The 26816-nt window shown below is 35.4% G+C and overlaps 1 protein-coding gene across 8 annotated transcripts in view; it reads right to left on the bottom strand.

Annotated features, from left to right (window-relative positions):
• LOC148947248 (zinc-regulated GTPase metalloprotein activator 1-like) overlaps positions 1 to 26816 on the bottom strand; it is a 261597-nt gene that overhangs the window by 182451 nt on the left and 52330 nt on the right. For all 8 annotated transcript variants that reach the window (XM_089097348.1, XM_089097347.1, XM_089097351.1 and 5 more), the window contains exon 6: positions 7273 to 7359. In XM_089097348.1, the coding sequence (XP_088953474.1) occupies positions 7273 to 7359 (87 nt within the window). The remainder of the gene's footprint in view (positions 1 to 7272; positions 7360 to 26816) is intronic.

The following is a 26816-nucleotide window of genomic DNA, read 5'->3' as shown; positions in this document are numbered from 1 at the left end:
ATTGTTGTGTATTTATATGCCAACTAATTACCATACCCATACTTCTGATAAGAAGTTTGCATCAGCTTGTGCATTACTATCAAAGATTCTCCATAAAATTCAAGCTACCAAAAGGTGGCTTGTTATCTGTGGTGATTTCAACACGAATCTGAAAGACCCATCACTGTCAAGCGTTGCCAATGCTTTGAGATAAACTGTACCAGTTTTCCGACCAAAGTTGTACCACAAGAGATTAATTTGGACCATTTGAACCGTAGGTTAAAAATTTGCCGCTCACGACGCTTTGCGACGCTCGCCAGTTAATCAGACAGTTATGTTTAATTAATTTCACTGAAAACTAAGAAAAAGTTCTAGGGCAAGAGCAGGAGAAATAAACCCAAGGCAGTAGAAACCTAATAGCTTAAAATATAAAAAATGCTTCGATTGACTTTCTCAGCTTAACAAAATAGCAGTCACAAACCGCTAAAAGCATTTTAGAAGAAGGTTTCAAGGCCGTATCCAGGGGCCGTATTTTTCGACTCAGTTTTCGACTAATTTTACAAATTTTTACTAAGATTTTACTAATTTTCGACTAATTTTCGACTCGGTCAAAAATTTCGAGGAGAGGGGGGGGGGGGGTTCAAACCGAGTAACCCCCCCCCCCCCGAAATTTTTGACCGAGTCGAAAATTAGTCGAAAATTAGTAAAATCTTAGTAAAAATTTGTAAAATTAGTCGAAAACTGAGTCGAAAATTAGTACCCCCCCCCCCGAACAAAATCCTGGATCCACTCTTGGAAGGTTTCACTAAAATTTTCTGAAAGCATCCCGAAGCTGATTATTGGGGTTAATCTTTTCTTTCAAAACTTACAATCCATCTATAGGATAAGTAACGAGCGCCAGAAGCTACAAACAAAACATATCAGCAATCACGCCATGAAAGTGGCTAACATCACAGATTCCCATGGGTCCACGGACTAGGCTACCCACCGGCGAGTTACGCATTGACCATATAATTCACTGATCATCCTACATAAGTTCTAGGTCAATTCTACTAATCAGAATTAAATTAATTTAACAGAAGTGTTTTTACTATATTGCACAAGAAATCAGATTAAACCATACAAAGGTAATAAAACTGTAAAATTAAAAAAAAGGAACATTTTTGCTAATTGGTCGTTTTTTCTGCTGTTTCTTCTTGTAGCCCAGCTTTTTCATATCCCCTACCACAGTTTTTCCACTTTCGATGCAGAACCATTTTCAAGGGTGGTTTCCAATTCTTTGAGAAGAATCGCTATACTGAGAAGCCCGTTCAAGGTGATGAAATCGAGATGATTTCTAATGCTGTTTTTGTTCAGATTGACAGCTGAGAAAGTTCGCTCAGTAGCCGCGGAAGTGTGTGAGAGAACAAGTCGGCTTAAAGTGAAACGCCCGAGCAGAGGAAAACGCTTTGGCTCATTGACATCTTCTTACTTGTAAACCCGAGTCCAAAACACGGCTAAATATGAGTCAATCGAAGTACCAAGCTCAGAGCAAAAGCGTAATCTCATCCACTCTTGGACAATATCTTCCAGGTCATTCTCACTCAGTAAATTTGGAAACCGAGCCAGAAGCGGTGCCGAGTTTGGCTGATTACACTCTATTCCCATAGCATAGCGTGGATGAAGTCTATTGAATTTTCTTACCGATGAATTTCTGGAGTTGAAAAAACGCTTTCTTATCTCATCACAGAGCAAGATCAAAAATTTCCTACACTCTTTTTTAAACTCAACTGCAGCAGATAGAGATACCTTTTCTTTGGTAAAAATCACTTCCACTCGACCCCCACAATCCAAGGAATTGATATCAACGAAGTAGCTGGTGTCATGTGGGCTTATGAGGCGGGAATCACTTTCTTTGGTATAACTAGGAAACAAAAAGTGGGATGCTATTGTCTTGTAAAACGATTATAGACAAGATGAATCTGGATGTCTTCTGCCTGAAATTGCTTGTGTAGGTCTTCGATATACTTCAAAATATACGCCAGGGCGGTACAGTAAGCCTTGAAAACCGGTTACAGCAGATTTTTTAGTATGGCAGTGGCCTTCCCAGGCTTGTTGGCCTTTTTAAGATTTTCCGCACGGAAGAAAAAAGTCAAGCAATCCCATTGCTCAAAATATCAAGCTACAACTGCTTGTCTAGACAACCATCGAGCTGTAATATGTCTCAAAATCCGATGTTCTTTCAATTCCATAGACTTTTGCAATTCTAAAATCTCACTGACCCGTTTTGGGCTGCAACAAATATAGCCATATACATCCTGACAAAAATTTTCAATTTCTTTTGGCAATTATTTTCCGGCCGCACTAACACATAGGTGAATGGAATGGCTTGAACAACCAAGTACAAATAAACTTGGGCAGTCTTCCGACATCTTCGCCAGCACACCACCTTGCTCCCCCATCATAGCCAAGGCATTGCCTGCAGCAAATCCTGTTAGGTTTGCCTTTGGAACTCCAATTTCTTGAAAAAGTAATTTAGTTATGGCCCGGTAAATATCTTTTGGCTGCTCATTGCTGAACTTCTATAAGTTTCAAGAAGGAGTCTCTTACAGGAAAATCATCTTCTCGATCAACAGCATTCAGATCAAGATGGCGAACAACTATAACTAGGCTCTTTTTGTTACTGAAGTCTGTGCTTTCATCAACTACTATCGAGAATTTCTGCTTATTGATGATTTCGCACAGATCTTCGAAACCAACTTCGCCAATAAAGTCGTTCACGAGATGTCAACGACGTTAAAATTTGGATTGTACCAAAAAAATTTCAAATGTACCGCATTGTACCAGGATCTCTAAATTGTACCAAAAGCGGTACAATTGTACCGCGTTGGCAACACTGTAACTGTCGCTTATACAATTTTTTCTGTCGTCACTTCCGCTTGGCATGTCTATCCTACATAAATCTAAACCTTCCTCTTATGTTCATCATTCTGTTCAACGTCAAACTTCGATTTTGTCCCGTCTGATCATCCAGAACTTCAATCTACTACTATTACCGTTTCAGATGACATCCTATCAAGCTACCATCTACACCTCCAGTTCAACATTTACATATCCCCTTCACAAAATAAAACAAAACCCCGTTGCTTTACAAAAGTATCAAGGGATCACATAGATACATCGTCCTTTCAGTACACGCTTGATTCTTTGCTGATGAAAATTAAAATCCCTTTGCACCTTCTGTCTTCTTCACTGAAAGGGAACTCTCTGAACCTTGATTGCTTTCTAGCTGAGGTTAGGCACGATCTTAAGGTCACTTATTCTGTATCTGTACCAAGGGTCAAAATAGGGACAGAAAAATGGTTGAAAATAAGATGAGGAATTGCAAGATACCAAGCACCATCATTAGTTTTGGTTTCGGATTTAGGCCGACTGTGATCGTCCTCGCTCGGGTGTTATTTTTTTATTGTTAAGTCAACCAAATGTAAATTCCGAAAAGCTCTCCGCCGTTGGAAAAATGGACAAGTTCATCGGCAAAACGTGAGATAAAAAATAATCCCCAGCAGCTTTGGAGGAGAATTTCAAAGCTAACATCAAGGTCCTCCTTGCAATCTAACCCTATCCATATCCCTTCATGGGAAAGACATTTTTCCTTGCTTTTCTCCGATGATCCTCCTCTGGTTGAAGCTACCTATAAACATGCTCTCCTCGGCCATATGTCAAAACTTGACCATCGGAGGAACTTGACCATCTGAGAAACCCAGGATACGACGGGGTGCAAGCTGAGCACCTACACGCTAACCCACTTCTTATAAAGTACTTGTCACTATTATTTCAGGGTTATATTTCTCAGCAATATATTCCAACTGCTCTTTTGAAAGGTCTTATTACCTGTGTCATAAGGAAGGGCGAAAACCTGAAAGTTTGTGAAATCGTACATACCAAATGCTATTTGCTCCACAATTGGTAAGCTTTTTGAAAAGCTGATCTTCCAAGAAATTAATTAAAAAATGTTTCCCAAAAAACAGGCTTTTCAAAGAAAAACAAAGAGCTTCATTAAACCAAGAATGAGCAAAAATAAGGTCAAATAGTCTTCCAAGCGTAAAACTGCCACAAATCACTATCAATTTCTTTATTTTTTTTTATTCAACAACATCTTTTATTAAGTATATTAATTCATACCGGCTTAACGACCTGTTACAAACAAAGCACAAATATACTCGAAAAATGCAACCAGTACACAATTACTAAATTATATAACTAACAAAATCCTCACTGAAATAAACACAAATAAAGAAAAAAAAATAGAAATCTTGATAATAATTACAGAACAATAAATAAAAAAAAAATATTAACAGAAAAAAAAACTTAAATTGTCCTCTCTCGCAATCCAGTCCCACCGTCGCCAACTGGCTAGAAGGATATGATCCTTAAATTATTTTTTAAATTTTGGCACAGATTTTGTTTTCCAAGCTAGGTCTTAAAACGTTTTCCAGGACACCGGATCCAGGCGCCTTGCCACATGACTCGAATAGATAGTAATTTTTGGCGCACTTACAAGGTCTTCAGCCTTTCTCGTAGTATATCCGTGATAAAATGAATTAAAACGAAAAAAAAATATTAAAAACATCCGGTGCAAAACCATACAAACTCTCAAACACAAAAATACCAATGTGAAAATCTCTAATTTGAGGAAACATTCAAAACCCTAAGTTTCCTGAAAATCGACTCTGTACTTAACACTCCTGTATCATACTTACCAATTAACCTCACTGCTTTCTTTTGCTGAGTCTGCACACGTTTAAAATTGAATGACTAGAACATTTTCTATCCCCTGCTACACGATATACTAATTATATATTCATCTATCCCACTACTCAACCACACAATTGACAATCATTACTTTTCGGAGATCGTTGCTGACAGTATAGTTTCATCTGATCGACCGAGTTGCTTTTTTGCTCAGGGTCGGGGGTTATATAATTCTTCTATACAACAAAACGCCGAGGCGCGGGGGGAGGGGCAGGGATTTTCTTACATTTTTTTTAATGAAGATACAAAAAAAGACTATTTTATATAATATTATATATACAAGTTATATATCCCAAAACTCATTTATTATTAATGGTAATTAATTATTTTTTACTGTTTTCGTTCCAAGACATTGGATAACAAAAAATTACAGGCAATGTTTGTTAATATACAGATGAAGATTGGACTACAATGTTAGCTCCTATTAAATATTGTAAGCATTTTAGGGCTAAATGTGTTGTTATCTGCCATATTAGGACGATGGCAACAACAGGTGAATAAACAGTAATTGGGCTCTGGAAGCCACCCTAAGTTGCCCTGTTTAAAATTGAGATCTGTCCCAGAACCAAATTATCATTAATCATTTGTTATTACTTTCAGCCTAAAATGACAGATTAAAATAAATTTAGCCCATAAAATGCTTATATTACAAAAAAGAAGCAAACATTGTAGCCCGTTCTGCACTTATAGTAGAGAAAGTGCTTATAATTTGTTCTACTCCTTGTCTTGGAACGTTATTTTTATCATCATTTTTTTTCTATTATATCTTAGATCATTTAATATAGGATAATAATTATTTTCTACTTTTTTACAGAGCTCCATGCTTTTGTGGGAAGTTTTACATTGGCAGAACCCGTCAACAGCTGGGAGAAAGGCTACGCGACGAACTCTAGCTTTCAATAAATACATCTCTAAAATCCAAAAGTAAAAATGATGAATTTGACTCTGCTGTGGCCAACCACGCTTTTGATTATCCAAATAATTTAGTTCTATTGGAAAAGGTAATTTTAATTTCCAGAGTAAATGGATTACCGCAGTCTTTTAGGGAAGCAAATGAAAAAAAAACAAAAAAAAAACAAAAAAACATAAATCAAGACCTCTCTCTAAAGAGATACTGAGAATGTTCCTATAAAAATAATTTACGATAATTTAACACAAAGATAATCAAATGATATTCTTCTTCTTTGTAATAAACCAAGATCTTTTGACCGATATTAGCAAAAATCAGGTTAGTAGACAGGCAAAGTTAATTGCTAGGGACAGAATTCTTGCCCAATCTTATCTATGAATAGTTTATCATTTGTTCACCTGTTTTTCTTTATTTGTTTGCTTCAATGTGTCTTGTGTTTTGTTATGTTTCACTTCAAAGGGCTTTTTCTTGTTCTTTTTTTCTGTGTTGGAGCATTGGATACGGCTGGGCGGAGGTCCTTCCCAAAATTTTGGTTTTTGTCTTTTCGCTTCATTTTTTCAACTGGCTAAAAAATCCCCTGGTTTTCTTTGTTAATTATTTTAATTATTTGTTTTTTACTAATCATTTTTTATTAATTATTTTATATAATTATTAATTATTTTAGTTATATATTTTATTTTATTAATTATTTACCATTATTTATTATTTAATTTTTTATTTTTTATTTATTTTGATTTTATTAATTATTTTCGTATTTTTCTTTTTACACCACATCCCTATTTTCCGTTGATAAAGGCAATTATGGGAATCCGAAATATTTTGACTTTTGTTGATATTTGTATAAAAAAAAATGTTGTGAACTTTGAACTCTCATAAAACAGGTAAAACCAAAGCTTTACCCATTTTCATATTTTTGCTTCATTTTAAGTTTAGCCGATACCATATGAACCATGCACAAAAAAAGGAAACAGATTTCTGTTTTTTTTTTTTTTTTTTTTTTTTTTTTTTTTTTTTTTTTTTTTTTACTTTGTGTAGCCCTTTATTTTTTCGACCGTTTAAAAGGGTCCAGAAATACCCAATTTTTTAACTATCTGATTTTTTCTTATATTTTTTTTATGGTTGGTCCAATCTTCGAAGAGGGAAAATCCCTATTATCGCTCAAACTCTGTGTATAGCTTTGCACATAAAATAATGTAATAAATTGTGCTCAAAATTTGTTCCCGTTTTGAGGATGGCTACCAGCCTTCTTGACCAGTTCTAAGCATCAACTTAAACACGTTCCTGTAATTTGAGTATCCAATGTGTTTTCAGTAATAATATGAAATATATCAAAGCATATTCCAGTACATTTATAGAGTATTTGTAATGCCGAAATATCGAATTCACTGTGCTGTACAAGAGCGAAAAAGAACTTTGCAAAATGGATTGGGGCAGACCTACCAGTGAAAAACATTAAGTCATTTTAGAAGAAAAAATTCAGAAGCATCATTTAGGTAGGCAGAGACCAACAGTTCTGGAAAATCAACAAATAAAACAAAAATGTAATAATTATAGTGCTAGAATATAAATAATGTAAAATCAATTGAACATACCTAATTTTTTCTTCGGCCTTTAAGAGCTCTTCATCAGAAACCAGGTCAATCTTGTTAAGAAGGAGAATGTCACCAAAGCAAATCTGCCTGAAAAATACTACATTTATCTATTTTTTTTTTTACAAAATAACTACTACTACTAACAACTCACCGCAGCACCAAGCCGCCTGTGGCCAACACAGCTATGTATTCTCCTCCTCCATCCCGATTTATTCCAAACCTTCCTCTTTACACCCTCCCAGGAAGTTCCCATTTCCTTTAAATCTTTCTTTATGACATCCTCCTACCCCAACCGCGGACGACCTGCTTTCTGTTTAGTCCTAGACGGTTGGCCGAAAAGGAAAATCTTCGGCAATCTGTCATCCGCAAAACGAGCCCTAGCCATTTCAACCTTTCTCTCATTATAGCCCTAGAAAGCGGGGTTTAACCATACTTTTCGGACAGTCTACTGTTTTAAATACGGTGAATGATCGGGTACCCAGAACAATCCGTAGGCAATTTCTCTGAAAAACAATTAGCAAATCTTCATCCGCTTTTCGGAACGCCCGTACTTCAGAATCATATACTTCATATTTGACCACTGTCATCATTGTAGCTTCTAATATTCTAATCTTGGTTTGCAGACTTATCTTCCTATTCTTCCCAACTTTTTTTAGCTGTGAAAAAACACTGAGCCTTGGCTATTCTACTTTTAACATCTTCACTGCCCCCACAGTTTTTACTAATAATAATACCAAAGTTTCGTTATCCAACGTCACCTTTTCATCTTCACTTATTCCTAGCCTTAGCGACTTAGTCTTCTTAACATTAATCTTCAAACCTATTCTAGCACCCTGAACTCGCAAAACCTCTAAAAGGTCATTCATTTTGCTCACACTTTCATCTAGGATACTTGAATCCTCAGCATAATCTATGTTCGTGATTAAAGGGACTATCACCAGACTTTTCAAATCGTTTTTTGAAGTCAAAATTATAATTTAGTCAATAAAAGTTACAACAGGATACTCAAAAAACATCAGAAAGGTTTTACTAAACAGTTTCTAATCATCAGGACTTTGCTATCAAAATAACCTTTTCCCAGTTATTTTATTTATTATGTGTTGCCTCCCATTGTAGTATAATGTCTTCAGGCATAAGAAGGAGGTAAAAGCAGGCAGATTTCTTGTGCAAACTATCAGCCTTTGTTAATAGGAATGCATTGCCAAGTGCTAAAAACCACGTTTCGGCCAAGGCTTGGAAAACACCTTCATTCAACTAGAGTCTAGTTCTAAGCAGGCTTAAGCACTGTTGTGCATACTTCTGAAGAAATTATGAGCCTCTATTCTACACTGGTTGGTAGCAATTACTTTCCTTAAGGTGCGAGTAGTAAGAATTTCAATGATTAAATAATATGAGTTGTAGTAGCAGTAGTAAATAATATGAAAATTGAAATATGGACTTTTAAGATGTTGAAAGACAAGTATCATACTAACATTTTGACACACGAATTCAGACATTTTGAGCCTGACTGGTTAGGAGTTTCAGAAACTTGCGTTCCAGGGTTAGGAAACACGAAATTAGGTGACATAGAACTTATCTATACAACTAGGTAGGATGGGGTAGGTAAGTATGAAGTAGGGCCCATAATGTTAAAGGAAGCTTCTAAGTCTAATTTAGGTTAAAAAGATATCAATAAAAGAATCCTAGTTGCACTTTATAACCAAAACAGCAGGGTATCAGTAATAGTGGTATATGCCCAGTAGGACAAACTGCTAGATACAGTACAAATTAAATATAACTCTAAATTTTCCATACATTTGGAAGGAATAAATCAAATAGACAAGAACAGTTTCGGATATGAAGGGGGAGATGTGAGTGACCGGTCTAACTATAGGCCTTTATATATCCTATCTGGTTTTGGGAAGATTATTGAACCTTGTTTGTATATAAGAATTGTTAATTTCCTTGAAGAGAATGTTTTTTTTTAGCAAGTCCCAATTCGGGTTTCGCAAAAGCCATCCCACATAAAATGCTATTTTGGCAGTAACCCAGCTTATAAATGCTACCTTGGGTAAGGAAGAAATTCGAGCTACTATATTTGTGGACACTTTGAAAGCGTTTGATATCACATGCCATATAGTTGTAATGAGAAATTGTCAAATTGTGACATACGGGGTCTAGCTAATGCGTGGATAATGCCATATATGAGAGACATGTCATATTTAGAGTTCGGTGCATTGATAGGGGCGATTTTAAATAATTATCTTCAAATCAGTCAAATAATTTTGGGGTACCTCAAGGTTCAATTCTAAGCCCTTTGTTGTTTTTAATTTATGTTAACGGCATTAGTAATTCAATTGCGGACCTGGGCCTGACCGCATTATTCGCTGATGACACAGCCTGTACTGTTTCTGGAGTTGATGAGGATCGTGTAAAACATAATTTGACTCTTGGGTTTGATAGACTAGTACCATGGTTTACGGCAGATAGGCTAGCTTTGAATACTTCACAAACTAGATTTTTAGTATATTCACGTATATCACGAGCCCTTCCAGGTCTTAAGCTGATTAAGTCTTCTGTGTCAAGTAGAGAGATATCGCGTGTTGATATCTTTTATTACCTAGGTATACTGGTTGATTCAAATTTAAGTTGGAAGCCACATATTAATAGTCTAAGATTGAAGCTTGGAATGAACGTAGGTATTATGCACCGTATGAAATTCATTTTGCTTCTAGAAGCTGTACGTTCCGTTTATTTTGCTCTTCTTCATTCTTAACTAAATTTATATCTACATGTTTACTTACATTCATTCAGATCCCATTTTATTCCACTCCAAAGACAACAAAATAAGGCGCTTCGTATTCTAAAAGACCTTCTTCCTTCCCCAGCGTCTCTTCCAAACAAGTTAAGGCGTTTCTTGTCTCTTCCAAACAAGTATAAAGAGTTTATATTCTTTACTGAATATTCTTCCTGTTGAACTGGCAGTTACTTTTCATTCGTTATTATTCAAAGTTAAGCACAATCTCGTGAAACTGCCTAACTATTTCTTTTCTTTTGTTTTGTTCTCAATTTCTGTGTTGTCTTCACAATTAATTCGCAATACACGCAAACTAAGCCTGCCATTGATAATTTCAGAGAGGTTCCGTTTTTCTCTGAGAAATAGTGTGGTTGCTGCATGGAACCAATACGAGTCTGCTTTTGATTTTGAATTGTCGTTAGGAATTACAAGAAATAAGTTTAAGTCCTTCTTTTTGGGTAGTTATTAGTTATTATACTTTTATATTTATTATTATTATTAATTTGATGTTTTGTTTTGTCTTTGGGTCTTTTTCTCGGGTCTTCATTTTCCTCTTGTTGTCTCATTGCTGGTTGGAAAAATTGAATTTTTTGTTTGCTTGTTCATTTATCGTCGGGTCGGATGTATTGCTATGGTGTGGTTATGTCTTTTTTTCCCTTTTTCTTTTTTTTTCTTTCTTTTTTTCCTTTTCCCTTCTTTTTTTCTTAATTAATCATCAATATATTTCGTTATTTTTTACTTTAGTTGTTTTATCTGTGCAAAACGAGCTTGTCTCTCAGCCAGATATTAGTATACTTAGTATGTTATGTATATATGATTGAAAAATAAATGAACCTGAACCAAACCTGAACCTGAAGGGAATTTGACAATGCAGAAAAGGATGGAATAATTTTGGAAAAAAAATTTGCGAAGTAGTAGAAGACTTCTTGGAGAGTAAAATTAGATAAGCAGAAATAATGTTTATAAAAAATGCTTTAAACTTGGTAAAAGAGAGAAGGGGTTTGTACAAAGAGTTTCTGAGTGATAGACCTTACGAGAGTGAAAGGAAAGTAAGGGATGTAGAAGGCATTAGCGTGTGAACTAAGGAAATATGAAATGGAGTACATGGAAAAAAATACCGAGGATCTAACCAGACGGCATTAGAGTAAGATATTTTACTAGCGTGTTAAGAAATTGAGACAAAGTAGTCAGTCTGGACCTGTTCTGGTAAAAGATATGGGCAGAACATTTTTGGTGTGCCGCCATTAACGCCATAGGAAATTATATAGAACAGAATGAATTTTTTTTCGCTAATTAAGAAATGAAGAAAGTTTTATTTTTCAAGTAGCATTTATGAACAGCAATAAAAAGACTGAAAAATAAAGACCACAGGCGTTGTTAGTATTGTGAATAATTTTTTGAAATATGGCGATTGCGAAGTTGGAGATAAGAGACTGAAAATTATATATATAAAGACGAAGCTGTGGTGGCCTCTAACGGCTTGGTTCGGAATGAATCGTTAGTAGTAGTAGTGGTAGTAGGACTATAATTCTGAACGTTCTGACAACCTTGTAGAGCAAAAATCTACTTCGAAAAGCTGATTAGTACAGTGAAAATTTTCAGAGGTTGTCCGTCTTTTGGTGCGGCATTATGAGATATTTTGTAAACTCCAAGGACCTCAGATAGTGGAGGGACACAAATTAAATTCTAGCTACATAATGAAAATGACGTTGAAGTTCGCCTTAGCTATGGGTATTCAGCCTTAAACATGGGTTACAAGCAATACTTTTAACGTTACCTACGCCACATCACCCTTTGGCTTAAACTAATTTTTGAATTCAATAAGAAATTTAACCAAAACTTCAATTTCATTAACATCATAGTATAATATATACATATTTAAATAATGACACTAGATACGTTTCACCTTTTTTTTATTTAAACACCTACAGTGTTTTAACTACCAGCCCCACATACAGCTCAAGGACCTGTAATCAGGGCCGTTTCCGGGATTTTTATCCTGGGGGGGTTATTTTTTCGGAGGGATTTTACAAAAAAAAAAACTTTAAAAAATGCATCAAGATTTGTTTATATTCATTTTTGTTAAGTTTTTACAAGTCGGACAAACGTTTCGGCGGGGGGTGGGGTCAAACTCCGTAACACCTCCCCACCGGGATATGACCTAGCCTGTAACGTAGGGGAACACAAATAAAAATTACACAAAAAAAAAACTCATAAAAAGAAAAAGCGGTTTCAGAAAAATCTCAATTATTTAACAGACGCCAAGCCCTGAATTAAACAGGCGAAAAAAAAAAATCAACGATTTATCTAACTAATGCTCATCTTCTGAGGATCCCGAGTGAGTGGCACTCCTAACCATTGGAACCTGCCTTATGTCCCACCCTGAACAGTCTTAAATGTTGATTTTGTCAACAATTACCTTCAAATCCACCTTTTTGCTACATCAATACGCCAGTTAATACGCCAATAAGATGAGTTCTTATTTATATCTTATTAGTTGAGTGAGTGAAGCTGAGAAACGCTCTCGTCATAAACTTGTTAGAAACCCCATCTGTCAAGGATAAACGAAAACCCAAAACAGTTCCCCCGACTTCTGGTTAATTAGCTTTGCGGGTAACTATACCAAACCTAGTTCGTCGATAAATAAAAAAGAAGTTTAACCTCTTTTTAATTTTTAATTTTTCACTTGTAACGTTTGTTGATTAGCTAGTAATTTTTATATAGACTATTGAATTATTTTATTTAGACCTAACAGCTACGAAGAGCCGGAGAGGAGACCTTGTTTTTATAACCTTGTTTTTATTCTCCAACACCTCTAAACATCAACTACTTTAAACGAAGTCCTTTCTCACTTTAATTAACTAAGGGCAAGAATCAAACAGTTCGTGGTAACGAACTGTAAGTAAGGAGCGACCCGGCTCAATAGTAACCGAAACTCTAAAAAACAGAATTTTGATACCGATACGTGCAAGCGTTTGCTAAATAGCAACAGTCCATTTAAGCTCATTTTGAAGCGGCATATACAGCTATTATCAATTAACTTAGTTTTACATTTTCTTTGGACAATGTATAGTTGGGGAAACAAATTTTTACAGTAGCATTGAACTCTCCTCCAGCTCTCCTCGCTAAGTCCATATTGATAAATCAGATGATATTTTGTTTAATAAAGTGATAAATAATAATATAAAGTAAGACATTGCAACCATTGAGCGCACTTTAAACGTCGAGGCAAAGGCAAATAGGCGTATTATTGACGATTAAAGCATTTCACCAAAGTGAATTTGCCTCAATTAGAAGCATCATTCTACACGTACTTGCAATATACATACACTCAGGCCCACTAGGCCCGGGCCTAGGGGCGCACAATGCCAGAGGCTGCAATAAATTATTACTAAGTGTTTTTTTCTTAACAGAAAATGGACTGATGTGATTTATCGTCAAAATGCCAGGTGCACTCGGCCACCACGCTGCCTATACACAGAAAAGTGATTTTAGAACAACACAGGAGTTGCGTGGCCCCCCTTATAAACTGTCATCTGTCTCCCAAGAATGGCAGCTGAGAGTTCGGTATCACCTCTCTCTTTCATTACTTTTGGCTCATCAGTTGGGTTCTCTTTAGTACTTCCTTCCACTATCTCCAAATTTTTGGGGGACTTCCCCGGAAATCTCGCAAAAACGGAGCGCCAAAAACTCTTGGACCTAGAAGCGTCAAAGCTTTATATCCGGCCCTGCATGCACAACAATGCATATAATACAGTCAAACAAATTATATTTTTCTCTTTTTTATGGATTACCTTTTCCCCTATCTCTACACTGAGGAGAGTATTATATCCCCTTTTATTCCATCTAAATTGACTTGAATACAGTCAGCATATATCCCTGTCAAAAATGAATAGCTTATAAACACCATCTGTTCACGCCACTGGTAAACGACTTGATCCCAATTGTGGCGTAATATCCTTGAAAGAAACCAATTCGAACTCTTCTAAGCTAATAAATTTTTCATGAGCCATTGTATCTCCCTAAGTCGGATACTCATTCAGGACACCCCAATTAGTCCAAGGATCTCTTACAAATTGAAACATTTAGACCTAGATTCGAAGATTGGAAGTTTCTAATCCAACAAGGAACTGGCGTTGTGCCTTCGGCTTCTATTCAAGATAGACTTTGACTTCTTTGAACCAAATATTTTCCATTGATGTGTAATTTTTATTTAATCATATTATTTTTATTCAAATTTTGATGTTAACTTTAATGCGGGGTTGATTTATAAATAACTGCCTACACAATTGATTTTAAATTTGTCTGATAATAAAACACACATAAATTTGTAAAACTTCAATAGATTTTAATTATTTCGGCTGCAAAATTAAAAAAAAAACTACAGAAAAATGATTGTCAGCCATTACAAGTGACCAACGTCGTATTTAAGATTATAAAAACATAACCTATTTATGAACCATTCCTGTAATCTGAAATTTTCTAATTTAGTTTTGGTACCCCCTTATACATACAATATTTCTAAAGTAACTTACAGTTATTCTTTACAGCGTTCTCGAAATTTCACTGGGGCGAGGGGGGAGGGTGTTTAGATCAACCCTAGGGGTACTTGCACCTTTGTGTGTACGTGCAATATCCTACTGCATTTGTTGAAATAACTAACCTTCAAACAAGCAGTGGCATCAATTTATAAGCATTTAGGGGGGGAGGGGGTATTTTTCAACATTTTGCGGGGTGGGGGGCAAATTAGTCACTTTTTCAGTTTTCCAATGAAAACACCAAATACAGTCATATTTTACAATATAGGGGGAAACAATAATATAAAGAGTACATGCCCTTCTGTTCCCCCCACCTCCGGCGCCACTGCAAACATGTAAAACCATTTGGTTATTTCTGAGAAAGAACGAAAGCGTGCAATTTTTTTTATTAGAGAATAATCAAAATGACATTAAATAAACTATATAAAATAAAATAAAAGTGCATAAAACACCTATATAAATATAGAATAGAACATCAAAACTAAAATAAACTATAAATGTTATTTTTCAATTCACGGGGATTTTTGTCATATCTTGGCTGTAAAAAAAAGAAAAAACGGGAGAATAAAACGAGTTATAATACTTAGATTTGTTTTTATCTAAATTTAACATGCTGGATTTGAATCTGAGCTTCCTTTTTCTACAGAGGTTATAATTTTTTGCAATTTAAAATTTTCAGTTTTTAAGATTAAATGTGTAACATCAAAGCATATTTTACGTTCTGTGTAATGCAAATAAACGAAATACAATGAAATACACGAACCATTGTAATAGAAATATTAAGTTCAAATAGAAATATAGAAATGTCAATAGAAATATAGAAATGTCAATATATAATTTCAAATAACATTCATTATGGTGCGCTTGTAGCTTTTACGATTACGCAGATCTTCTAGGCAATGTCATTCTTATTTTCTTTAACATTCTTACTTTCTTTTTTTTTAATTATGATGAAAGCACTCGTCTTGTTCAGCAATTAAATAAAAAAAACATATTTTTTTTAAATGAAAGTAAGGAGCGACATTAAAACTTAAAACGAACAAAAATTATTCCGTATATGAAAGTGGCTGTCCCCTCCTCAATGCCTCGCTCTTTACGCTAAAGTTTTTTATTGTTTTAAAAATTAGAGTTTTGGGAAATAGTAAAAATTTAGCGTAAAGAGCGAGGCATTAAGGAGGGGACAGCCCCTTTCATATACGGAATAATTTATGTTCGTTTTAAGTTTTAATGTCGCTCCTTACTTTCAGTTAAAAAAACATGTTTTTTTCATTTAATTTCTGAACGTTTTTGAGTTAACGCAGGATTTGATTTTGGTTCACCGTACATGAATAAATATAACGAAATTTACATATTAATTTTACTTTTTTTTGGTTAAATGGATTTCTCGACAGTTGTTTAATTTTATTTACGAACGTTTTTAATAGTAATAAATATACGTACCTTACGAATTAACTTACGTAACGAACTTCTATATTCGCATATTTTTATTAATTATATTAGGGGGTTCGCCCCCTAGTCAATACCTAACTCTTTACGCTAAAGTTCAAATTTTGTTTCAATTCTTTAAGAATAACACATTAATCACAAAGGCCGTTAATCAGAGGCAACGCTGTAGCGTTGCCTTTAGTAAAGGCCATACGGCTCCAATGTTTTATTATTTTATTTTTTTTTCCAGAGGCACTTCATATGGAAGGGGTCGTCGTAGAAACTTCAAAGGGGGATCATCCGATTGGAAATCGAGAGTTCTAGTGCCCTTTTTAATAGTCGAAAAGTATTGGAGGGCAACTAGCCCCCCCACGCCCACCAATCCCCCAAACACATCCAATCAAAATTTTGAGATAGCCATTTTGTTCAGCGTAGTTGATTTCCACATAGAAAATATATTTTTGAGGAGGACACTCCCCCACAACCCTCGGGGCAAGGAATTTAAGTTATACCCTGGGGCATATAAGGTTTTTATAGAAGGTGTTGTCGTAGAAACTTCAAAACAGGCTCAATCGATTGGAAATTAAAGGGCTAGTGCCCTTTTTAATAATCGAAAGTGATTGGAGTGTAACTAGCTCCCTCCCCCCATGCCCATCATTTCCCCAAACACATTAAATGAAAATTTTGAGATAGACATTTTGTTCAGCGTATTTTATTTCCAGATAGAAAATATGTTTTTGAGGAGGACACTCCCCACAACCCTCAGGGCAAGGGGTTTAAGTTATAACCTGGGGGCATATAAGGTTTTTATAGAAGGCGTTGTCGTAGAAACTTCAAAAAAGGCTCATTCGATTGGAAATTCAAAAAGCTAGTGGCCTTTTTAATAGTCGAAAGTGATTGGAGGGCAACTAGCCCCCCCACCCCTCACACCCATCATTTCCCCAAACCCATCCAATCAAAATTTTCAGATAGCCATTTTGTTAAGCGTAGTTGATTTCCAGATAGAAAATATATTTTTGAGGAGGGCACTCCCCCAAAACCCTCAGGGCAAGGGTTTTAAGTTATGCCCTGGGGGCATATAAGGTTTTTATAGAATGCGTTGTCGTAGAAACTTCAAAAAATGCTCATTCGATTAGAAATTAAAGGGCTAGTGCCCTTTTTAATAGTCCAAAGTGATTGGAAGGCACCTAGCCCCCCCCCACGCCCATCAGTCCTCCACACACATTCAATCAAAAGTTGGAAATAGCCATTTTGTTCAGCGGAGTTGATTTCCAAATAGAAAATATGTTTTTGAGGAGGACACTCCCCCTGAACACTCAGGGCACGGGTTTTAAGATATGCCCTGGGGGCATATAAGGTTTTTATAGAAGGCGTTGTCGTAGAAACTTCAAAAAAGGCTCATTCGATTGCAAATTCAAAGGGATAGTGCCCTTTTTAATAGTCAAAAGTGATTGGAGGGCAACTAGCCCCCCCCCAGGCCATCATTCCCCCAAACACATCCAATCAAAATTTTGAGATAGCCATTTTGTTCAGCGTAGTTGATTTCCAGATAGAAAATATGTTTTTGAGGAGGTCACTCCCCCACAACCAACAGGATAAGGGTGCTAAGTTATGCCCTGTGGGCATATAAGATTTTTATAGAAGGCGGTGTCTTAAACACTACAAAAAAAGGCTAATTAGTTTGGAAATTGCGAGGTCTAGTGCCCTTTATAATAGTCGAAAGTGATTTGAGGGCAACTAACCCCCCTCTCACGCCCACCTTCTCCCCAAACACATCCAATCAAAATTTTAAGACAGCCATTTTCTTCAACGTAGTTTTAAGTTCTTGAAATTAGGTCTTTGAGGATTACAACTCCCCCAAAGCCCTCAGGGCTAGGGTTGTAATTTAAGGATTCTCCGAATCCTTCATGTTATTTCTTATGGAAGGGATGCTCGTATAAACTTTAGAGAGGGCTCATTTGATATAAAATTGAAAGTTCTTGTTCACTTTTTAAGAGTCAAAAGAGATTGAAGGGCAACTAGCCCCTCTCCCTCCTCCACGCCCTAAATGCATCAGATAAAAATTTTGAGATAGACATTTTGCTAAAATAGTTCAAAGTTCTGATAACAAAAAACTCCGGTGTCGACACAGCCCACCAGGGCCCAGGGGTAGGCGTTGTAAGTTATGCCCTGGGGCACAACTTATTAAGGGGGGTTTATAGCTTATGGGAATGGGTTTTGTATGGGAAGAACACATAGAAAATCTATTACAATTATCCAATTATAAGGTTAAAATACATACTCTGTGATAAATGCAAAATTGCTTTGGCACACTAATTCCTATTAGGGTCAATTCCAAACAGTCGTGATCCTTTTGTGTCAGCAAGTGAAATGGTCTAAACCCCCTTATTGAAGCTATTTTTTCAATCCATTCATTGTTGTCAATCGCTGTCCACAAGTTATGCAAGCTGTTTTTTTTAGATAGCCATTTTGTTCAGCGTAGTTGATTTCCAGATAGAAAACACGTTTTTGAGGAGGACAATCCCCCACAACCCACAGGGCAAGGGTTTTAAGTTATGCCCTGGGGGCATATAAGATTTGTATAGGAGGCGTTGACATAGAAACTTCAAAAAAAGGCTCATTCGATTGGAAATTCCGAGGGCTAGTGCCCTTTGTAGTAGTCGAAAGTGATTTGAGGGCAACTAACCCTCCTCTCACGCCCACCTTCTCCCCAAACACATCCAATCAAAATTTTAAGACAGCCATTTTCTTCAACGTAGTTTTAAGTTCTGGAAATTAGGTCTTTGAGGATTACAACTCCCCCAAAGCCCTCAGGGCAAGGGTTGTAATTTAAGGATTCTCCAAATCCTTCATGTTATTTCTTATGGAAGGGATGCTCGTATAAACTTTAGAGAGGAATCATTTGATGGAAAATTGAAAGTTCTTGTTCACTTTTTAAGAGTCAAAAGAGATTGAAGGGCAACTTGCCCCTCTCCCTCCTCCACGCCCTAAATGCATCAGATAAAATTTTGGGACAGACATTTTGTTAAAATAGTTCAAAGTTCTGATAACAAAAAACTCCGGTGTCGACACAGCCCACCAGGGCCCAGGGGTAGGCGTTGTAAGTTATGCCCTGGGGCACAACTTATTAAGGGGGTTTATAGCTTATGGGAATGGGTTTTGTATGGGAAGAACACATAGGAAATCTATTACAATTATCCAATTATAAGGTTAAAATACATACTCTGTGATAGATGCAAAATTGCTTTGGCACACAAATTCCTATTAGGGTCAATTCCAAATAGTCGTGATCCTTTTGTGTCAGCAAGTGAAATGGTCTAAACCCCCTTATTGGAGCTATTTTTTCAATCCATTCATTGTTGTCAATCGCTGTCCACAAGTTATGCAAGCTATCTATTGTTCACATATAAGGTTTTTATCAAAGAAGTAATCGCATAGACTTTGAAAAAAGCCTCATTCGATTTAAATTGAAAGTTCTAGATCCGTTTTTTAAAGTCAAGATTAATCGGACAGTAAGCACCCCCCCCCCCCATGCCAAAAAAACTTGAAAATTTTTGGAATCAAAAACGAAAAAAAATTAATTAAAAAAAAACTTTCCTACAAATAGGTTTTTCAAAGAAAAGTAAAGGCCATTTTAAACTTAAGCTCAGTATATAAAAATACATGTTAAAATTCAAGCTCAAATCGACCAGAAACTACTATTAAAGAATACATGAAACCAAAAACGAACAAAAATTAAATAAACAATCATAGCAAAAAAAAATATACAACAAGTAATAAAATAAATGAATAAATAGATCTTAAAGCGATTAATGCTTCGATTGAATATGAAAATCAAGATTATAATTAAAACAAATATTTTGCTATTAAAGTAAAAATGAAACTTAAAAACGAACAAAAATTAAATAAACAATCAATGTAAACAAACATACAATATATATTAATGCAAACGAATAAATAAATCTTAAAACGAGTAAAACATAAATTGAATACGCAAATCAAGTTTGAATTGAATAAAAATAACTACAAACAAGAGTTTGGGTATCGTATCACTGCAGAAGCCTAAAACCTACTGCGTCATTGGCGCTTTACTGAAAACGAATTATATTACAAATTTTATCTTTTTTGCTTAATATTGAAAATAAATATTAAAATTACTGTAAAATTTTGAACTGATAAGCTTTTAGAAATCAGTATCATTACGCATCAAATATTCAGTTTAATCTATTAGTTCTTTTCAGGATTGGTCAAGACAATTATAGTTTCACTACAAGCAAAATTTAGATACTGCCCCCTTCTTTAACCATAAAAACCTAAAGCCTTCTGCGTCATTGGTGCTTCACTGAAAACGAATTACTCGTATATTACAAATTTATTATTTTCCAGTTCTTACATTATTGAAAATGAAAATAAAAATTACAGTGAAAAAAAAATCTTGAACTGATGGATCTTTCAACAATTAATATCATTATATATCTAATATTCAATTTGATTTTGTTTGTACTTTCCAAGACTGTTCAAGACTCATATAGTTTTGCATTTTTTTTAACTCTGCCATTTTTTGTAACTAATCGTGTTAGTTAGTTATGAAAACATTCTATGGCTTCTAGGCATTTCTATTTGAGCGGAAAACTACACCTAAAACTTTGTGGAACATGCATTTTCTTGCATGAAACACCAAAATATAATAAAATGTCAAGTTTCACAGTGTTCCACCACTCGCAAGCAAGTGCCATTGGTATTTTTGAATCCGCATGGTCAATTTAGGGGTTGGAGGGTAGGCTAATTCTCGTAGCAGCCTCATTCCGTCGTGGTATGGTTCACATTTTCAACACCTGGCGTCCGGACAGTCATATAATCTACCAAGCATACAACTACCCCAAATCAGTATCAATAAATAAATGAAACCCAAAACGAACAAAAATTAAAATAAATATTAGAGTCAAACTCAAAACGAGCATAAATTAATGTGAGTAGGGTTCAAAACCCCTTTGCTTTCTAAAAGCCAGAATATAATTTGTACTTTACTGAAAAAAAAAATTCAAATGAGTTTACTGAAAAAAAATGTGCATTGTCAATTTAATATACATATGCTGACATTTATTCCCTAAAATCTTAATTAATTTTTGATTTCTTAAAGTTACAAAAGTGAAAATACTTCAAAGAATTGTTTTCAGTAAAGCGCCAATGACGCAGTAGGTTTTAGGCTTCTGCAGTGAGACGATACCCAACTCTTGTTTGTAGTTATTTTTATTCGATTCAAACTTTATTTGCATATTCAATTTAAGTTTCACTCGTTTTAAGATTTATTTATTAATTTACATTAATATATATTGCATGTTTGTTCGCATTGATTGTTTATTTAATTTATGTTCGTTTTAAGTTTCATTTATACTTCAATAGCAAAATATTTTTTTTAGTTTTAAGCTTGATTTTCATATTTAATCTAAGCATTTCTCGCTTTAAGATCGATTTATATATTTATGTTATTACTTGTTGTAGTTTTTTTTTAATGATTGTTCATTTAATTTGTGTTCGTTTTGAGTTTCATTTTTACTTTAATAGTAATTTCTGGTCGTTTTGAGTTTGAATTTTAACAGGTATTTGTATTTGCTGAGCTTAAGTTTAAAATGGCCTTTACTTTTCTTTGAAAAACTTATTTTTCGAAAAGTTTTTTTTTAATTAATTAGAATAAATAGCTATTATGAAAGTACTAAAAAAAACTTCAGCGTAAAGAATGAGCTATTGACTAGGGGGCGAACCCATCATTACACGTTAATTTCTGATTTTTTTAAAATAATCCTGGGAAATCCAGCGCCCCCTTCATAGCAATGTCCCTTCCCCCATGGAAATCTCTCTCACGTAACCCACGCCCCCCCCCCCCCACTACCAGAAAAAATCCCCCCTGAAAACGTCTGTATACTTCCCAATAACCATATGTAAACATTGGGCAAAGTTCATAACTTGCAGTCCTTCCCCCTGGGACTTTGGGGGACTAATAATCCTCAAAGACATATTTATTATATTTTCCAACCATGCTGAACAAAATGGCTATGTCAAAATTTTGATTGAGTGACTTTGGGGAAAAAATTACTTTGGGAGGGGGCCTAGTTGCCCGTCATTTTTTTGATCATTTAAAAAGGGTACTAGATTTTATAATTTCCGTTTGAATGAGCCCTCCCGCTTTATTCTAGGACCACTGGGTCGATACGATCATCCCTGGGAAAAATAAAATAAAAATAAAGACACTTCCGTGATCTTTCTTTTGGCAAAAAATAAAAAATTCCACATTTTTGCAGATAGGAGCTTGAAATCTCTACTGTAGGGGTCTCTGATACGCTGAATTTGTTGGTGTGATTTTCATTAGGGTTCTATGACTTTTAGGGGGTGTTTTCCCCTTTTTTCGAAAATAAGGCAAATATTTTCAGACGTGTAACTTTTGATAGGTGAAACTAAACTCGATGAAACTTATATATTTGAAATCAGCAGAAAAATATGATCCTTTTGATGCATCTATTGGTATAAAAATTCAGTTTTTTAGAGTTTCAATTACTATTGAGCCGGGTCGCTCCTTACCAGCAGTTCGTTACCACGAACTAATTTATTTATTGCACCCAAATTTTCCAAAAAACCGGTCCGGAAGACCGCTCAACCTTCATGTCAGTTTCTGGAAAACTAAGTTTTCCCGAAAACCTCGAGGTAATATTACCATCAATCTTTTGAAATGGTAATCATTTCAAAGACAACACACTCGTAATCTCGAGATTTTCTCTTGCCAAGAAAATTCTAGATAACCAAAACAAAAGCAAGCCTGACATATCTCTCCATTTCGTGCATTGCAAAGATGAAATATTTATAATGAATTACGTTAGGCTATGGAAATACCCTTTCACATGTTCTCGCTGTGCTTCGGTACTTCGCTGTGACTCGGTCTGTGTTATTAATTAAAAAGAGCACTATATCTTTTGTTTCGTTCGAATGAGCTCTGTTTCGATAATTTACTACTACTGATTCTAAATGGTCACCCCAGAAAAAAACAAAAACGAACAAGTATGTGGGGTCATCCTTCTCTGAGAAATTAGACAATTTTGTGTTTTTGTAGATAGTTGCTTTAGGTCCTCGCACATGTTGAATTTCATAACATAATATTCATCAAGATTACACCTTTTCATGGGGATGTTTAACCGCTTTTTTCTAGAACTACGCCACGTTTTATGTGCCAACAGATTTTGATGAGTAGATTCAAAATTCGTGAATTTTGCCCCTCCCCCCACCCATAAATAGATCCACTGACTCTCTCCTTAATAGCTGATGCTCAAAATATACTGTGGATGATACAGTGGATAACCACCACGTCGGAAAAGCACCTGTGGAAAAGCACCACCATGTCGCATTATGGCTTCTGAGACTAGAAAGCTGAATACACAAATTTTCGTTCATTACGAATCAATTAGCTATCTCATAATTTTCAATTTTTAACATTTCGGACTTGTTCAGGCCAAAATTGTTATTCTACACCACAAAAAGGGCAATAAAAACCACTTAGCTACGGCAGGAAATCTTTTTCTACTTAAAAATGGCACAAGGAAATTCGTTTCCGTTTGAATGACCCCTCTTCGATATTCTAATACCACTGATTTAATAGAAATACCCCGGAGAAAAAACAACAAACAAATAAACCCGCCTTGACCATTCTTTTCGAAGAAATACTAAATTTCGTGTTATTATAGATAGGAAGTTTAACCTTTATAAAATTTACATTAAGTTCCTGCCTCGCTTTCCTAAAATTAGACAGAATTTATTGGGGATGTAATTTTTAATGGGTAATTTTAAATAAATGAATCTTACACATTTGCCATCACCATAAAAAATTCAAATATTTTGACGCACATGTTGTCAGTTCATTTTTAAGAGTTTCCAGGATTGGTAGCACGAGTCATTCTTTAAGTGTAGTTTCCTGTTGTACAGGATATGGAAAATGTTTAGAACTTGGTACTCGCAGAAGTACCAAGGGGACGAGCTTCACTCGGTGAAGTGTGAATTTTAGATATAAAAATGGCGTCAGCCGAATTTCCTTCCATTGGCCCAGACCCCGCGGAAATGAAATTCCCCCATACCTTGATTCTTACAAAAAACCTTCTTAGTCATTTTTCTAGACTTAGTTGTATTGATGTTGCCGTGAATGTCCGGAATCTGGTTAATGTCGACATTCACCGGTAAATGTTCGAAATTCCGTTTCCTCTACGTGGATTCAATTAGCTCTGCGAATCAGCTTTTTCAGTCTTATGCAAGTTATGATGGTAAAATTTAAAGTTAGGTTAGATTAAGTTAGTTTAGGTTAGATTAATTTAGGTTAAATTTGGTTTTAAATATCAGAAATGGGTTAAAAACCTAAGCTAAGCTAACCTAACCAGACCTAATCTATTCTAACCTAATCTGTCAACATCAAACCTTGCATGAAATTGAAAATGTTAAGTGGCAACGCTGACTAAATCCAAGGAGATAAAAGGTATTTCGGACATTCACCGTGAATGTCAACATTCGCCAATTTGCGAATATTCACGGTAATATCGACATTCATTAAATTTTTTTGGCTAGTCAATTCGTGCTTCTGAACTAGACACAGGAAAAACAAATTTACTTTATTAAAAAAATATAGTCCAAAATAATAATATTTTTAGTTAAATATCAAACAGTTCGTGGGAAACACCCCTAAAAGTGATAGAATCTTAATGAAAATTACACCATCAAATTCAGCGTATCAGCTCCTATCTGCAAAAATGTGGAATTTTCTATTTTTCGCTAGAAGAAAGATCACGGATACGTTTTTTTTCCTTTTTTTCCAGGGGTGATCGTATCGATCCAGTGGTCCTTGAATATCGTGAGAGGGCTCATTCGAATGGAAATTAAAAGTTCTAGTGCCCCTTTAAAGTGACCAAAAATCTAGAGGGTAACTAGAGTAGAGGACTAAGTACCATTTTGGGTAGATTATGTTCCTTCCTGTGCTATTTGGGTGGATTACGTTCCTTGGCACCTTTCCAGAGCATGTACTTATGGATTTGCTTGGTTTATGTTCCTTCCTATGCTATTCTAATGGTTTATGTTCCTTCCTATGCTATTCTAAGGGTTTATGTTCCTTCCTATGCTATTCTAAGGGTTTATGTTCCTTCCCATGCTATTTGGGGGCACTATGTTCCTTCCAATACTATTTGGGGACACTAAGTTCCTTCCTATGCTATTCTAAGGGTTTATGTTCCTTCCTATGCTATTCTAAGGGTTTATGTTCCTTCCTATGCTATTCTATAGGACTATGTTCCTTCCAATGCTATTTGGGGACAACATGTTCCTTCTTATGCTATTCTAAGGGTTAATGTTCCTTCCCATGCTATTCTCAGGGTTTATGTTCCATCCTATGCTATTCTAAGGGTTTATGTTCCTCCCTATGCTATTCTAAGAATTCATGTTCCTTCCTATGCTATTCTAAAGATTTATGTTCCTTCCCATGCTATTTGGGGGCAGTATGTTCCTTCAAATGCTATTTGGGGACACTATGTTCCTTCCAATGCTATTTGGGGACACTATGTTCCTTCCTATGCTATTCTAAGGGTTTATTTTCCTTCCTATGCTATTCTAAGGGTTTATGTTCCTTCCTATGCTATTCTTAGGGTTTATGTTCCTTCCCATGCTCTTCTATAGGACTATGTTCCTTCCAATGCCATTTGGGGACACTATATTCCTTCCTATGTTATTCTATGGGACCTCTACACGTTATTAAACACGTTTTGAAACTACATGCTATTTGCTTGCCTCATGTTCCCTTGGTACCTTTCCAAACAAAGTGAGTGTCTAGCAACTTCATTCATCGTGATAGTGTATAAGGTTTGAAACCTAGGCCTGAGGCACTTCAGTTTCACGTGTACATTGCAAAAAGCGAGCAGTACGAGCGGAGAGCACCTACTGGCTCGTGAATTGTCGCTTTTTACACAAGTTTGCTTTAACTCCACGTTTTCATAGATGCTACAGTCAGAACTGTTGGATCGTCATTTGCAAAAAGGGATAAGCGATTCGTGAATTGGATTGTACGAAGCATCATATTTGAATAATAAGGAAAAAAACAGAGCTAGATAACATTTGCGAATTGGATCGTATGAGGATGGAGAAAAGGGTTGAAGCGATTAGCAGTTCAGGTAACCTCAATGGCGTTTGAACAGTGTTGTTAGTTTAAAATAGAGTCTAACGTTATAGTATACTAAAAAGTTGATGCTAAGAGAGATGTAGATGGGAAGCAAAGAATTTTAATAATGGATAGCTTTACTTCTTCAATGTGCTCTGTATAATACAAAAGTGGCGTTTGAATAGTGTTGTCAATTTAAAATAGATCTTAACGTTATAGTACACTGTAAAGTTGATACTAAGAGAGATGTAGATAGCAAGAAAATAATTTTAATAATGAAATTCAGAACAAACCTTAGAAATCCTTGCAAATCAAGTAGTAAGGTGTATGTGAGTACGAACCATCAAGGATCATAAGCACCAATGACCCTAACCAGGAGACATCAACCCCCCATAGGTCCCCTATCCCCAAACTCGAAGGGCATCCCCTCCCATCCAACTTTTTGGCCCCCTCCCCCCATTTTTTTTGAATTTTTTTTTTGAATTTTTTTTTGAATTTTTTTTTATTATTTTTTTAATATGATATATTTTTTCAACTTTTTTTTACATGTCTTCAAATGAGCTGAAACATACTTAAAACAAAACAAAAAAACCATAGTTGCGTTCTATTGATTTTTCAAAGTTCATTTTGG

The sequence above is a fragment of the Artemia sp. Qi Xiang Cuo genome, chromosome 11 (genome assembly GCF_049724085.1).
Source record: "Artemia sp. Qi Xiang Cuo chromosome 11, ASM4972408v1, whole genome shotgun sequence".
Classification (NCBI taxonomy): domain Eukaryota; kingdom Metazoa; phylum Arthropoda; class Branchiopoda; order Anostraca; family Artemiidae; genus Artemia; species Artemia sp. Qi Xiang Cuo.
Note: the sequence above shows the minus strand (reverse complement) of the source record. Positions and strands in the feature narration are given on the sequence as shown.